At 30.3% G+C, this 15,414-nt stretch overlaps 1 protein-coding gene across 2 annotated transcripts; it reads right to left on the bottom strand.

The window, feature by feature from the left end:
* Nucleotides 1–8,304: 8,304 nt before the first annotated feature.
* On the bottom strand, nt 8,305–14,925 carry LOC18046012 (ethylene receptor). 2 transcript variants are annotated; one of them, XM_006442176.2, is made up of 8 exons: nt 14,525–14,925; nt 14,180–14,299; nt 12,543–13,490; nt 10,677–11,045; nt 10,281–10,547; nt 10,063–10,190; nt 9,732–9,926; nt 8,305–8,977 (listed from the first exon to the last, which is right to left on the bottom strand). In XM_006442176.2, exons 3-8 carry the CDS (start codon nt 13,446–13,448, stop codon nt 8,620–8,622), a joined length of 2,223 nt encoding a protein of 740 aa, XP_006442239.1. In that variant the 5' UTR covers nt 13,449–13,490; nt 14,180–14,299; nt 14,525–14,925; the 3' UTR covers nt 8,305–8,619. The 2 variants fall into 2 exon arrangements, with proteins under 2 accessions (XP_006442239.1, XP_006442240.1); XM_006442177.2 differs by lacking the exon at nt 14,180–14,299.
* Nucleotides 14,926–15,414: the final 489 nt, after the last annotated feature.

Below are 15,414 nucleotides of genomic sequence, written 5' to 3'. Positions count from 1 at the left end.
TTTTTCTAGATCCCCTTTTAAAGAATTTACCTCTACATCCTTGCATTAAGAGATTTAAAGAACTTATCTCTACACAATAACAATTATCTGAATACTATAAAAATATATATCACGTTAGATGAAATGAACTTGTCTTCATATAATACAATTAGACAATGAGAGAAAATCATTAACGAGAATCCAAACATTTAAAGATTTTTAAGATAACTTTGCATATTCGTAATAATGGCACATAGATGCATATGTGCCAGTTTTTTAATATATTGAATTTGACATATTTTGTTAATAAATATTTGACATGTTCTATTAATAAATTATTAATATATTACATACTTTACCTTTATATCCTTGCCCTAAGGATAACGAAATTGAAATAATAATTTTCATAATTACACATTTATTAAGTTATAACTTTCTCATAATAATAATTAGTTTAGTTCTAATATTATAATTATGAAGAAGTTTTACAATAAATACATCTAAATCATAAATGACCAATAATATAAATGTTGCAAAATAAGTAGAGGATCAATTTCTTTACAGCGAAATATTTCTTTCAAAGTGGGGGGGAATATGTATTTGTGTGGACAAAAAAATCTATGTGATAAGTCAACTTTTGGTTCCTCTAACCTAACCAATGGACTGAGGGCCATATTTTAATTGATGGCAGCAGGCATGAATAAATGATTTAATTTATAGCCTTCATTCCCTCAAGGGACTTTTAAAAATCTGGTTCTTTTTCAATTAGAGTTTTTTTTTTAATTGAATAAAAAACACAAGGAATGTAAATAAGATTTACCCTAACTGAAAATATTTAAATACTAAATGAGGCACAAATTTTGATTTTCAAATAGGCATTATCAAAATTTTGAAAATCAGATTGGTCAATGTTAAGAGATACTTGCTATACTTTAACTTTCTTATCCAAGAATTATTTCATATGGTGAAATTAGAGTAATGAATAATTATGGTTATGTTAAAAAAAAAGAAAAGAAAAGAAAACTGATATCTTGTTACACAGAATGCTTATGGTAAGTAAATAAAAATGTTGAAATTAAGGGTATGCTTGGGATTACATTGGATTCTCAAAATCAGATTTGAAAATAATTTTATTATGAGTTTGGTAAATTTAAGTTATTAAATAATCACTTATTAAATAAATAATTTTCTAGATATGTTTAGTAAATTACTCATAAAAGTTTGGTGTATATTGAAATGTTAAAAATGAATATTTTATTTTACTTAAATAGATAACAATTAATGGTATTTTAGGCCACATTTTTTAATAAGAAAATTCAATTATTGAATTTCTATTTTCTATTTATATATTACAAAAACAATCATATTTTGTTTTAATTATTCTAATGGCAACCAAAGTCTTTTCCTACCCATTTGAATGTGGAACTTTAGATCTTTTGTTTCATATTCTTACTTTCTTAGTAGATTTTATCTACAAAACTAGATAGTATTAAAAAAATAATATTAAGCATACTATTTAATTGCTCCCAAGAATGTAACGAGTGATTTTTAAGTAATTTTATTTAATAGATTATTTAATTTTAAATCTTGTATTGCGCCCACTCCTTTAAAAAAAAAAATATGCTACTTAATTGATACTATTCTTATATAATTTACTATAAATTTAATATTAAACTTAAACAAGTAGAATTTTCTTAATGGTTGATGAATGAGTGGGTCCAAGACCCATGAGTTGGAGGCACCCACCAAACCCTCACAATTCACGGCTTCAATGCATCATCAACATCCCACAATGCATGTAAAACAAAACAAAAGTTTTCATTTATTAATAAAAATAAATGCAAAAGTGCAAGCAATATTTTTTGTTGCGATTATGAAAGCTTAGACTTTTTTAGGTGATGAATTCAATAATCAATATAATTGCTGACATTCAGAATCACCTGTCGTTCTCACTTGAACTTTCCTTCCATTTTTTACTTTTTAAACAGGTTTTTGCTATTCTATACATAGCATACATAATATTGATAAAAATGTGCTTTTTCTGCAATATGCAATGTAAAACTTATAGCTTTGAAAATATAAAATTCGTATTATAATTTAAAAAATTAACAAGTAAAATTGTAAGTTTTATAGTTCAAGCTATAATTTTATGTTTAGGCTCGATTTGGTATAACTTTTTTTTAAATAGAACTTATTTAAGTGGAGCTTTTATTAATAGACATTTTACTAAAAAAAAAATTGTTTAGTTGTTAATAAGAATTTTTTATTCAGAATTATAGAATTATTTTAATTGATAAGTTTCTTAAAGTTATGTTATAAAAAATGAAATAAGAATGTAAAATAAATAATAAGCATTTTAGACAACTATTCTTTTAAAAAAACTCTCTAACCTCTACTCTTAAAAGTTTAAAATTTAGGTTTTTACTAGTAAAAGTAAAATAGTTTATTTAAGTATCAAAAGCTCTACTAAGAAATAATCTAAGAATAGTAAAAATTTTGAAAAGAGTTTATGAGATAAAATACACTTATGACCATTAGTTAGCCATATCAAATAGACATTTAGAGCCTGTTCATTAGAATGCTCAAAAATGATTTTGAAAAGATACAAATTAATCTTAGTATTTGGTAATTTTTTTAAAATCATTTTGGAAAAATTACCTCATCCTACAGTAAATTTAAAAAAGTGGGAAATGAGCCTTTTGTTAAAATTTGATTTTGAGAATCAAATTAATACAACTTCATATGTATCCTTATATGCATATTATAAAAACTCAAAATTATCCTTATTATTTGGGAAATGAAATCATTAACTTTAAAGATATTATTGTTATTACTAATTATGTTGAGATAAAAAATAAAAAATTAATAATATAAAATATTTATTTTAGTTATTAATTATTATATATACACGTAATAAAATATTTTTATATACATGTTTATAAATGTGTAACTAAATTTTATTTAACCTTATGTTCAATTCAGTCATTTGTATTCTTATAACATTTTAATAGTAAGATTTATCAAATATATATAACTATTTTTAAAATTTATAGCACTTAAAAATAAACTTTTCTAAAAGTTTAACCGATTATCTTTCCAACTGATTATTTTTACAGTATAGTTAACAATAATTATTTTAAAAATTATAACACTACCAAATTGGCTCTTAATATTATATAAATTTTATGTCTTATGGGTACGACATTTATAATGATACCAAAATTCTTTTGCATATATTAATACCCTATCTTATTTTGTACGTCACACACATTGTCTATTTGGATAGACATGAGATTGGTTATTGTTACCAAATAATTTTTTTCTTAGGAGAAAGTGAAAACATTATTATATTTATTGAAACACAAAGACAATAACAAAAACACAAAAAATATTTAAGGTTACCCGGAATTTTTTCTTAATAATTTCTGGTGCAAGCTGGATGGCTAAAAGCTCACGGGGATACTATAGATAGAGACTTAAAAATTTGAAAGGTTATTTTATTTTTTCTTCTTCTATCGCTAGAAGGGATGTTATCACTCACCTCCATGAGGTTTGATAATTTATCACATAGACAACTAGAAATACAAAATGGGCACACACCTCCCTGGCGTTAGAAGACTCGTTTATCCTTGTAAACTCCATTTTCATCCCTATAGTTTACTCTAATGTCCTATTGCGTCCCCATAATTGTAAAATATCCCAAAACATCGTACTTCTTAATTTCTTTCTTTCTTTCTTGAAACAATTTGATAGTTTTACCCTTATGGGTTTTACATTTGGACCAAGTTAAAAAATTTCGAGTTGACCCAATTGAAGTTTTCTAATTTACACCGAATTCAAATCGAGTAAACATAAAGAAAATTTTCATTTTCTGAAAAATCATTGAGAATTATTTAAATTTTAAAATTTTACAACATTAATTTGTATGGAATAAAAAAATACCAAATTTATACTCATATTGGAAAAAAAAATTAACGAATGTAACTGTAATTTTATATGTTTTCAAATCAATATTTCTGGTGCTTATTTTTTAATCAGGATTAAATTCAAATAAATAAAAAATCAAAATAAGATTTGGACCTAAGTACCCTTTTGTTTGCAATTTACAAGTATATGTAGCATTCAATGGTTTTTTTATTATACGTGGTTGGGGAAAAAAGAAAATATCTATTATTCTTGTCATGTCAGTACATTTTTAACAACTTCACGGAAAAATAGTCAGATGATGCAATTTGAAAAGTTAGGTAGTGTAGACCCATTACCATAATTTCTTGGTGGTTATAAGAACTTTCAATATAATGCTGCGTTTATTTTTTGGATTGGAGTGGGAATCCTGAAGAGTGTGAATCCTTGGATCAGGAGTGTGGAGTGTGAGTGAGAGTAGGGTGTTTGCTTAGACTAAATGAAAGCATGGATTGTCAATCAGGATCCTAATTATTTGTTTACTTTGTCTTGGATTGGGAGTAAATTATTTTAAATTATAATTTTATCCTTATGTACAGAATTATAATTTGTAATTAAAAAATTAATAAAAAATATATTTGGAAAATAAAATAAATATTTTATTATATTTATAAATTAATAATAATTACTAATATTCTTAATTATGTAAATCATAATTTTTTATTAATTTAAATTTAAATTATGTGAATAAAAATTATTAATAATAGCAACACAAATGAAATATTATTATTGATAGTATAGTACAAAATTAATATTTTTTTAGAATAAAATATTTATTATTATTAATTACATAAATAATTAATATTTATTAAAATTAATGTTTAATATTATTAATTTAAATATAATATTTATTTTATTTTATTAAATTTAATAAAATAAATATGATATAATTATTATTTTTAATAAATATGATATTATTTATTTTATTAAATATGATATTATTTATTTATTTATTTTTATAAGGATAAAATGGGAAGAGGGGGGAGTGGATTCCCACTCCCACCTCCCCCCATGGGAGTGGGAATCCCACTCCCCATTCCAAAATTGAGTGGGACCCACGGATTCCCACTCCCATTCCCCCTTTTTTAAAGTAAGTAAACACTGGAGTGGGAGGAATCCACACTCCACACTTCCACTCCAGAAAGTAAACACTACCTAAGTGTAGTGGTTAATTGACAATTTCTCTTCCATTAAAGTTACAGTGAGGGTATATCACTCTTCAGCTTTAAGTAAGGGTTAACATTCAGGCTGTATTGTAATATGATTATTCAAAAGAGTCATGATTGATTTATAATTGTAAATATCAGTAGAACTTTGATTATAATATATCAGTATATCAAAAACAAATTACAGAATTACCTTCAATATTTTAAGTGTTGTCTTTATCATTGAGGTTTTAAGAGGGGACGTCTCTATTTTACAATTCTGGCAATCTAATTAAGTGAAATATAATCAAAGTTTAGGGGAGGCAAGTGAAAATCTTTTTTTTTTTCAAGAGCATCATATTAAAACTTTTTGTATGTGTAGAATTTATTCCTTTTACAGATAAGTGATAGACATTAACCACAAACATGTATTTATCACTTTCTACGGATTAAGCACAGTTTGGGGTGTCATGGCTTATAAAGAATAGTTCTATACATCTCTAAATTTTATCTCAAAATTTCATCCTAAATAACGTGACATTCATTTATTGATTGATAAGATAATATAATTAATTTACTTAAAATTTATATAAAAAAAATCAACCATTTAATGATAACACATTATTTAGGATGAAACTTAGAATAAAAATTTTAAAATGTCTTATCATTTCTTCTAATTCTCTGTTGTTGATGAAATAATTGACTGGATGAAAAAAGTAGTTAAGTTTGTGTTATTTAAATTGTTGAAAGTTTCATAAGCAAGATGTATGTGTTTTGTAAATTCTATTAATAGAATTTTATTTTATTATACATATAAGTTTAAGTTGTCTAAAAGTCAATAATAGACATTTTGATTTTTGAAGATAAAAATATAAAAATTGATGAGTTTAGAAGACAAAAAAATTCAATAATAGTAAATAAGTCATTGATAGTAATTGTGACCGTGATATTATAAATGGCACAAGGCTTACGATTTATAAAGTAAAGTTTAAGACAAAAAAAGAAGAAGATATAATTATCATTTTATTAAAATAAAAAAACTATAACAAATTCTAGAAATGTTGCTAATCATCAGGTGGATTATTTTATAAACTACTCTAAAAGTGAATCCCATTGCGGCTTTGAAAGCCTGCTGTCTATTAATGAAAACTATGAAATAATAGATTAAAAAAATTACCAAACATTTTTTTTGGTAAAAAATAATGAAATAATTTGTGCTTTCGACGTTTCAGCAATAATCCAATAGGGCCTAAATTTAATATGGTTAATTTTTTTTAATTAATTTTCATTTAACCATTTTCTACTTTAATTACTTTATTGTTGACGAAATTAACACATAATAACCCGAAAAGAAAAATAACTTTTGCTGATTAAACAATTTTCAAATTTATTTTTTCTTCAATCATATTTTCATTCGGGGCATAATTGAGTTATTGAATCAAAAGAATTTTTTTTTCCCTCATTTATTTATTCCACGAAAGTAAAGAACGGATGGTTGGAATTGAATGAAGGAAAAAAAAAATAAAAAAACATGACAGGATTTATATTCTACTAGCATGTCGCTTTTAAACATCTTTTTCTATTTGAAACTTTTTTTTTTTTTCTTGACTTTATCAAAGTGGGATTTCAACATGTGTCCTTGAGGTTGCTGTTTCCCTTTTATTTAATATTCAGCAAATCACATTCAATCAATCCATTTTTAATTTGAGCATAACTTTTGTTTATTCCTGTCAGTGGTTGAGTTATTAAAGAAACATTTATTTTGATACTGTTGGCATCAGGTTCCATATTCCTTCTCTTAAAATTAATATAGGGTTTTGTAAATTTATTTTCTTAATTAATATTATGGATAATTTTTACTTAAAAGGGAGTGTTTATAATATATGATGTTATTAAAGGAAATGCCAATTACAAACTACAAACAGTAAACTATTGAGTTACAAAAACTTCCTTATATTTTCGGTGCGTCTGTGTAGTTACAAGAAAAAAGATACAACCCTAGGTTTCTCAGCAGAAAATAAAAAATAATTATAATTAAAAAAAAAATTAAATCTAATCCATATAATTTCAGTCCAACTCATTTTAATTTGAATCAATCTAATAAAACATTTGTAATGTAGTCTAATTATACCAAAACAATACAATCTAAATATACAAAATAATTGTTGTACGTGTATTTTTTTCCCCTTTATTCAAAAATCATTTTACCTCAATAATACGAGGAGAAGGTGTTTATTCTTAAATCAAAGAGTAGTCATGGGAGTAAAATTTTCTCATTCTTTTGGAGTAACAAGTATTTTATATTGCACTTATGTTATGATATATTAATGTGGGTTCCAGTAAATTTTTGATGCGCTAATCTAAATTTTTTAATGTATCACTAATATAATATTTTTTAAAAAGATAAAGAGAGAGTGAAAAAAAGGAACAAAAGGTTTAGCATGAATATGTAAAGAATCCCACATCTTATATGGCATTAACATTAAATTTTGAAGGCTAATTTTGGAAAGTGAACAAGGTAAAACTACAAATTACATATATCCATAATGGTCTTTCCATGATCAAAGTGACCCTTTGATCATGGAAAGACCATTTTTTTTAAGGTTAATTCAAAAGATAATGGTGGACAGAGTTCAAAATGAAATTTTCACTCCTATCTTTCTCAAAAGTCGAAATCAAGTGACTTTAGCTAACAAAAAGAATTGTAAGTCACTTAATCGTGCCCTTTGGAGCAACTTCTTTTCAAAATCAGTATGTAGAGCAACTATAAAATATAGATACCTTGGTGCAAATAGTCTATCTCTTTCAACAATTATTATTCAAAATATAACTCCTAAGCATTTTAAATTTGAAAACTAAAAAAAAAAACTGAAATGCGTAAGGCGTTATTAGTCCAAGGTATCCAAACCATATATCAATCAACTCCCTTATTTGTCAAGAATTATTTAAATATTTACAGTAAAACCTCAATTAATTAATACATTTGATACCCAGAAAAATATATTACTTAAATAAATATTTACTTATTTAATCATAATTTAGTGCGTTGGCCTCAAGTTGGAATTGACCCAAAAATAAAAAAGATACAAATTTATGAGTTTAATGAGATTTTATTGTAATATTAATAATTTAATATACATCAGTATGTTGTCTTGCTCAATCAAATTAATCAGGATAATCTTTCAGCTCTTCTTCTTTTAGTGAAGAAACGGTATCATTCAAGAAGTGTTCACAAGTTACTATATTATAATTCTGTTTCCCAAAGCTTACAAAACAAGAAATCAGAAACCACAGGCAGAAATTTCACAAATCTGTTAGTATTTCTTTGCCACTGCGTTCATAACAATTTGCAAAAAAATGCAAGTTTAATGAACAAACCTGCGCTTTGTGTACATTTGTTATTTGGACCACTCTATTGAAAAGCTCTATCACAAAGTGATATCTACCAAAAACCAAATGCTGTAGAGAAAGCTCTCACGTTACCTTAAATATTTTTCCCCCCACTTAAAAGGTGTAGAAGCATTCTCCGTTTTTATATGGACTCAAAGAGAACCCGGTGTTCCAAAAGATCTGACAAAACACTCCTCATTTTTTCAAGTGAAACAGGTTTTAGGATAACTCCATCCATTCCAACCCTCATGCAATTATCCTTGGTCAAATTGTCAGTACTTCCAGTAAGGGCTACTATTAATGGCCTTTCATGACGCCTCGTAAATTTTTCATGTATATGGACAGCGACTTCATAACCATCAATTCCAGGCACGCAAACGTCCATGAAGACCACCTGGTGTTCGTGAGAAACAACTCGGAAGCACTCCTCAACAGAGCTCACCATCATTACATCACATCCCAGGTGCAACAGAAGTCCCTTAGTCACTGACCTGCTAACACTGTATCACAAAATGGGTTCAACAATCAATCACATGATATGCAACAGATCAGTCATTAACAAAACTAAAATTTGCTCAACTCTCAATAAAATGATATCAGAACAATCAAGTTACATAAGTATGCAAGCAAAGTCAAATTTTGTTAGAATAAGAAACTCAAGTAAAGCTCAAGCCTATGAAAATCCCAACATATAAAAACTTGAAACTACTTAAAACAGAATTGTAATAAAACTGTTAGAAGAATGATCATCATATGAGAAAAAGAGATATTTTTAAACTTTTCTGTAAAACGACCGAGCATTCCAAGGTCAGGCCCTCAATGGCAGGTTGAAAAACAAAAGGTGAAAACAGGAGGAAAATAGAGAGTTGTGCCACATTAAAATGTCTCAGAGATGCATTGGAAGCATCTCCAAGGCCTCATAAAACTCTACAATCACTAAATCGTTTATTTATCTGTAAGTATCACGCGAAGGCCATTTTTAGAGATATCTATTTTTAAAAAACGTTTCAAAAGGTGGGGGTGGGCAAAGACCAAATCAATTTTTTAGCCGCCTAACTCAGTTGGGTGGCTATAGAAAGTTGCTTGAAAACCACTCGGTCAAGCCCCTGTGGGCAGGTCATTTCTAGAGGTTTCCACATCCTGATTCATGACTACCAGGTCTTTCAGTCCCACAATATTATGGAATAAAACCCGACAGACTGATAATAAACTCTAAAATGAAACAACCTATAAAAGAATTGCCATATAACTGACCCATTTTCATCCATGACAAGTACTTTAAGCCCTGGAAAATTGGTCTGTCCGTGTACCGGCATTTTTGGAATAAAGGAGAGGTTAGAATCATTTGAGTGCTCCGGAATCCCAAGTTTTACAATGAAGATGGCAGTACAACCCTTTCCAAGACCTTCACTTTCAATCCAGATATGTCCCTCCCTAAGATTCACAAACCTGGTCACATGATACAAAGTTGGGAAAAAGCTCAGATGCATATGTTAACCAGTAAATCAACGTAAATCAACTCTTCAACCGTAACAGCTATTAAGCTGATTTACTGCCATGAGACCTGAGATAATAAATATAATACCTCTTACAAATTGCCAGGCCAAGTCCACTGCCACTAGAATTTCTTAGTGCAATTGCTTGATTTTGTGCAAATTTTGTAAATAAATTTGGAATATCTTGAGGGCTAATACCAGATCCAGAATCTTTGACCTACACCAGAAAAGAAAGTTATCCACTATTAACTTCAAGCTCTAAGAGATTAAGCAACACTAAGAAGGATCCAATTTAACAGAAACGAACCTGTACACGTAAATAAAAATGATTTTCACTCGGTACCGGAAAAAACTCAGGAGCTCGAGAGTCTCGTAAAGATTCTGATTTTGCTACAAAACCAGTGATTGAGATGTTGCCTTCTTTGGTAAACTTCACAGCATTACCAACAACATTTAAAAGAGTTTGCATAAGGCGCTTCTCATCACCAACTGCATACTCCGGCAGATCTGGAGCCAAATTCAACGCGACGAGCAACTTCTTAACTGATGCGATAGGCTTGATTAGGTTAAGGACCTGCAATGACAAGTGATCAAATTACCATTGCAACAAACATCCGTCTGAAGTTAAGAAATTCTACAAAATACCTTGTATCCACAACGCAATCATAGACAATATGTAAGCAGCAAGAATGGATGAACCTACCTCCCTGAATACAGCATGGAGGTTAAAAGTTCCAATTTGAAGCTGCAGGCTACCATCTTCAAGCCTTGACAGATCTAGTACATCATTTATTAAAGTAGCTAAGAGATTGCTGCTCTTTAGAATTGTTTCGACCATGAGTCGCTGCTCGGGTGTCAATTCAGTCTCTTGCAGCAAAGAAGAAAGGGCAATAATTGCATGCATCGGAGTTCTCATCTCATGATTCATAACAGCCAGGAAATCATTACGAGCACGAATGGCTGTTTCCGCTTCTCTCCTGGCCGAGTCAAGTGCAATATTCTGCTGCATGAGAAGATCTCTCGCCCTCATTGACTCTTCTAAGATTGCAGCATGTGACAGAGCAACAGCCACCTGTATCAACCATGAAGTTCAACAAATAAGTTACCCTTAAAACTATCATACATTACAATCAAGGATCAATCCCAAAGCAAAAATAAAAAAGAATAGTCTCTTGCAACTGAAACACTGAAAATATTTTCACCCATCCATACACAAAGCAAGCCAACACCAATCTCAAGACTCAAACCTGGCATTCACGCTAGGCAACGTGAGACATTAGACATCAAATAATCAACAGACCCTCCAAGCAGACATTAACTCTCTTTTGTTAGACATATTCTCAGACTTAAAATTCCACGTTTCTTTTGAAATTTAACTTGGGTAGACCAAGCAATGAACAGCAATTTTCCAAAGACTAAAACTCAAAGATCAATTTTTCAAAATCAATCTAAGACATAATGCTCCCATTGTTAATCAGAATCCAGAAAAAAGAAAACCAAAATAGCTATCTACATGACCAATGTCTCTAAACTTAGCATTCTCAAGCCACAGTAAGATGTTAGTATTTCTACGGCAATGCAAATCCTCTGTTTATATTCATTGCTATAACTCGTATGCTATTTTAGGTCCTTTTCTGTAAGTTTGAGCTTTTGGGATAAATGGTCACTGAACATGGATATCAAAGCAAGGTTGACTAGAAGGTCTTGTGATCAATTCCTACCATCCGACTAATTAAATTTATAAAACAACGCAAGCTGGACTAGTGTGCAGATCGACATGATCAATCCATTTCATTAGATCTATGCATTCCTTGCCCATTTTGCAGCTCATACAACAATCATTATAGACTTCCTCCTCAAAAAGGAAAAAGAAAAGTGTACAAATGTTCTATAATCATACAATTCAATACTATTAGAACATAAAACAATGAACAAAATGATGAAAACAATATATAGTTTTTAATAAAGTAGCATCAAACATTACACTATTTGCTGAAATAAAAACAAATGATGTTAACTGCATTGAAATATTCAAACTACTTCAGGTATAACTAAGATAGGATACACATCGATGCATCAAATGGCAATGTTTCAATGTAGTTCTAGATGAAAATCACACAAAACAACATTATAATAAATGGGAATCACTTCAGATTTTGGTCCCATATCATAAAATGCACTCACAAATATGATATTTGAAAACATAACCATGCTTGGAAACAATATGTATCTGAACATACATACCTCCAGGATGTCAGAAAAGTATGGGGTATGGAGAATATAAGCTTTTGACAGGACAACAAGGCATGGGGAAGAATTGATGTATGTGTGTTTTTATATCACTAAACATGAATTATCTACAGAAATTTATAAACATATAATTTTTACAGAATAGAATATGCTACAGAATTCAAGAAAATATAATGCCCACTACTGACATAGAGAAAGAAATGGGATTGCTAATGGCTCAGGAGGAAACATTTCGTGAAGTCTTCAACAACATCTCAGATCGAACTAGAAGAAATTGGTAATACAAGGATCAAATCAAGAAGGGAAACAAGTCTCAAACCTGATCAGCGACCACTTCAACAAGCTCCAACTCGTGGACATGCCACTGCCTTGCACTATCAGAGGGAAGCATCAAAACCATCAAAGCATAGCGTTTCGTTGAAAGCTCTGGCCAGTCATTAATTTGAAAATTTGAGAGATGCAGCAAAGGGACACGAACAGCAACCACCTCCCCTGGCATGTATTTTCCTGCAAGAGGCCTTAATCTTGCTACTGGACAATTTGGTGATATTTTTACCGCATGATTGGAACTGAATACTTGATTGATAACAGGAAGCTGGATGGGTACAGTATATCCAACAGGATTCTGCTGACGAAGTGTATACGATAGTTGAAGTTCCAAACCAGTACGAGTTGGCATCCACAAAGCACACTCTTCCAGTGCCAAAGTTCTACCCAATTCAACGAGAGTAGTCTTCAATATGGTGTGCCTATCAAGAGTGCTTCTGATCTCATGAGTCAACATCCTAACGTGTCTACCTGTTTCTTCTTGTGTACGGATCAGCCCCATTTCTCTATCGAGCTCAGCAGCCTTGTTCTTCAAAAACAGTTCTCTAGTTTTAACACTCAACAAGTCAGGTATAATATGCACGAGCATTAGGGCAGTTGCACATGAGACCACAGCAGTCAAAACCTTTGCAGTGGTCATTACGATAGCCACAGTCCTTGAATGCATGTTAAACGTCCACAAATTAATCAGATGCGTTGCCCCACACAGAACAATGAAAGCACCAAACTGCACAAGGACCCATCTATATGGAAACACGGCAGATTTCTTAACAAAGTAGATCAGTTCTAGAGGAATGGAAAAATAAGCAAGTGCAATGAAGAAATCTGAAATATATTGATATTTCATCAACAGTTCATCAGCTGGCCATTGTGGCTCAATGCAATTGCAAGACTCCATTTTGATTGAACCACCTTAGCCAATTCTCCCTCCTTTACATACCTGCAACAGAACATAGTGCAATTAAACAATCACATTTATTGATCACGCAAGCATCTGACAGATGAAATGAATCACACTGCCTGACCATAAACTGGAACCAAAATTCCAACTTTAAATGGGTCATATTGTCAAAATGATAACTTTTTCATGGGTTGGAGTCCAATGAGATATGTTTAATTTGGGGCCATGGAGGAGTGAGGTGCAAGGTAACTAAAATATATGTATGAATGTGTGTGTAAATGATAACTCTACTGAGATAGCGGAAGCTCAACGTCAATCAAGAACAACTACTGGAAAAGTAAAAACTGAAACAGTAATCGCATTTACCCTAATCTACTGTTTCAAATAGCTTTAATTGGTAAAATTGAGAGGCTGGTACTATAACAACCGAAAGGAAAAGGAACCAAACCACAAAAGATAAAGAACAAGAAGACTCATGCTAGCTCTGCTGAAATGATTCAAAAATCTTACATAAGAAGATTAAACGATTGGAGCAAAAGAAGAACCTCGAGCAAGGTACAATTCTGCTTCTAAAACAAATCAACACGACAATATTATGTGTGTGTGTGTGTGTGTGTGTAATTCCTCTTTTGGAAACCAACATACAAAAAAGTAAAGATATACTAAATTGGAATGAGAAAACACAAAAAACTAATAAATTTATTCGATACTCTGATCCTATCTTCTACCTTCTATCCTTTTTTTAACCCCCTTTAATCAACCATAACAAATAAATCAGATAACTGTTGCGCTTTTACAGCCATCATCTCCGGCAAATCAGCACATATAACAGTACTAAATTTTTTCAGCTGCAACATGACAAAAAATATAGAAATAAAATTATAAGAAACCCAGAAGTCAATAAAATTAAAAATTATACATCAAGTAGCCAGAAAAAAAAAAAAAAAAAGATGAACCCATTTGAGGACTCAAGTCAAAGGACTCCAATTTCTTACCAAAATTGAAACTTTCTACACAAAAATTATAAAACAAAAAAAGCAGCAGAAGAAGCAGAATCAAATGAAAGTAATTACCTTTTGCTTAAAAATGTAATTAGCTTTGAAAAATGAAGATGGCGTTAGATTTTTTTTAATTTTTCCCCCCTTCTTAGGCCCGTGAGTAATTCATGAGAACCACTTTGACGATCTGCTTTACAATTCGAGGGTCTATTTTCATCCTTTTTAATCCTTCAATGTGAGGTTAAGTTCGCTGCTTCAGTAGGAACTTGAAATAACAGGCGGCTTTTGCACATCACGCAGCTGTGACTTTTGTCTGGTCACAACTCATGAGATCACCGTTGAATCGAAGTTTGTTTGAAGTGGGACCCCAGGAGTAGTGATGTTTCATGAATTTAGGGGAGATCAGAAATGATTATTGATTAAAAGACGGTGCGAGCTGCCGACTCGTGAGATCATTTTGTTTTGAAAACAAGACAACTGATTCTTATCTGCTTTTACTTTGGTCTGAGTACTTTTTCCTTACTATTTTAACTTTGCTGTTTTGTGCTAATTTACAGATAACTCCTCATTTTTATTTAAAATTGGGAAGGAACTAATAGTTTGTAGATAACCAATCAATAAAGTCCTCCTTCGTTGCTGATTTTTCGCCAAAGTCCCTTTGACAATCATCGAACTTTATATTTATTGGTCGGCACAAGGGAAAGGTTACATGCTCATTTCAAAAAGATTTCCAAATGCGTCTTCCAAGTACTCACCAAAAATGAATAATTTTTTTTCCTTAAAAGATATCCAAATCAATTGACGATGTAATAATCATCCCTTATTGATCAGCACGAACCAATTAGTGTAAATTGATTCCTAAATTAGGAACACCTCGTATGATAGGCAATGAGGGAAGAACACACGACTCTTTAAGTAAAGTGCATTCAGCTCCACGAATAAGAAAATCATTTCTTCATCACAGC

This window comes from Citrus clementina, unplaced genomic scaffold, assembly GCF_000493195.1.
Source record: "Citrus clementina cultivar Clemenules unplaced genomic scaffold, Citrus_clementina_v1.0 scaffold_3, whole genome shotgun sequence".
Classification (NCBI taxonomy): Eukaryota; Viridiplantae; Streptophyta; class Magnoliopsida; order Sapindales; family Rutaceae; genus Citrus; species Citrus x clementina.
Note: the sequence above shows the minus strand (reverse complement) of the source record. Positions and strands in the feature narration are given on the sequence as shown.

Coding starts and splice junctions, on each gene's coding strand:
- LOC18046012 (XM_006442176.2), bottom strand. CDS start 13,448: ATGGAGTCTTGCAATTGCATTGAGCCACAATGGCCAGCTGATGAACTG. Junction 10,191..10,280: donor ATTTTTATTTACGTGTACAG/GTTCGTTTCTGT, acceptor TTTCTGGTGTAG/GTCAAAGATTCTGGATCTGG. Junction 8,978..9,731: donor CTTGTCATGGATGAAAATGG/GTCAGTTATATG, acceptor TTTGTGATACAG/TGTTAGCAGGTCAGTGACTA.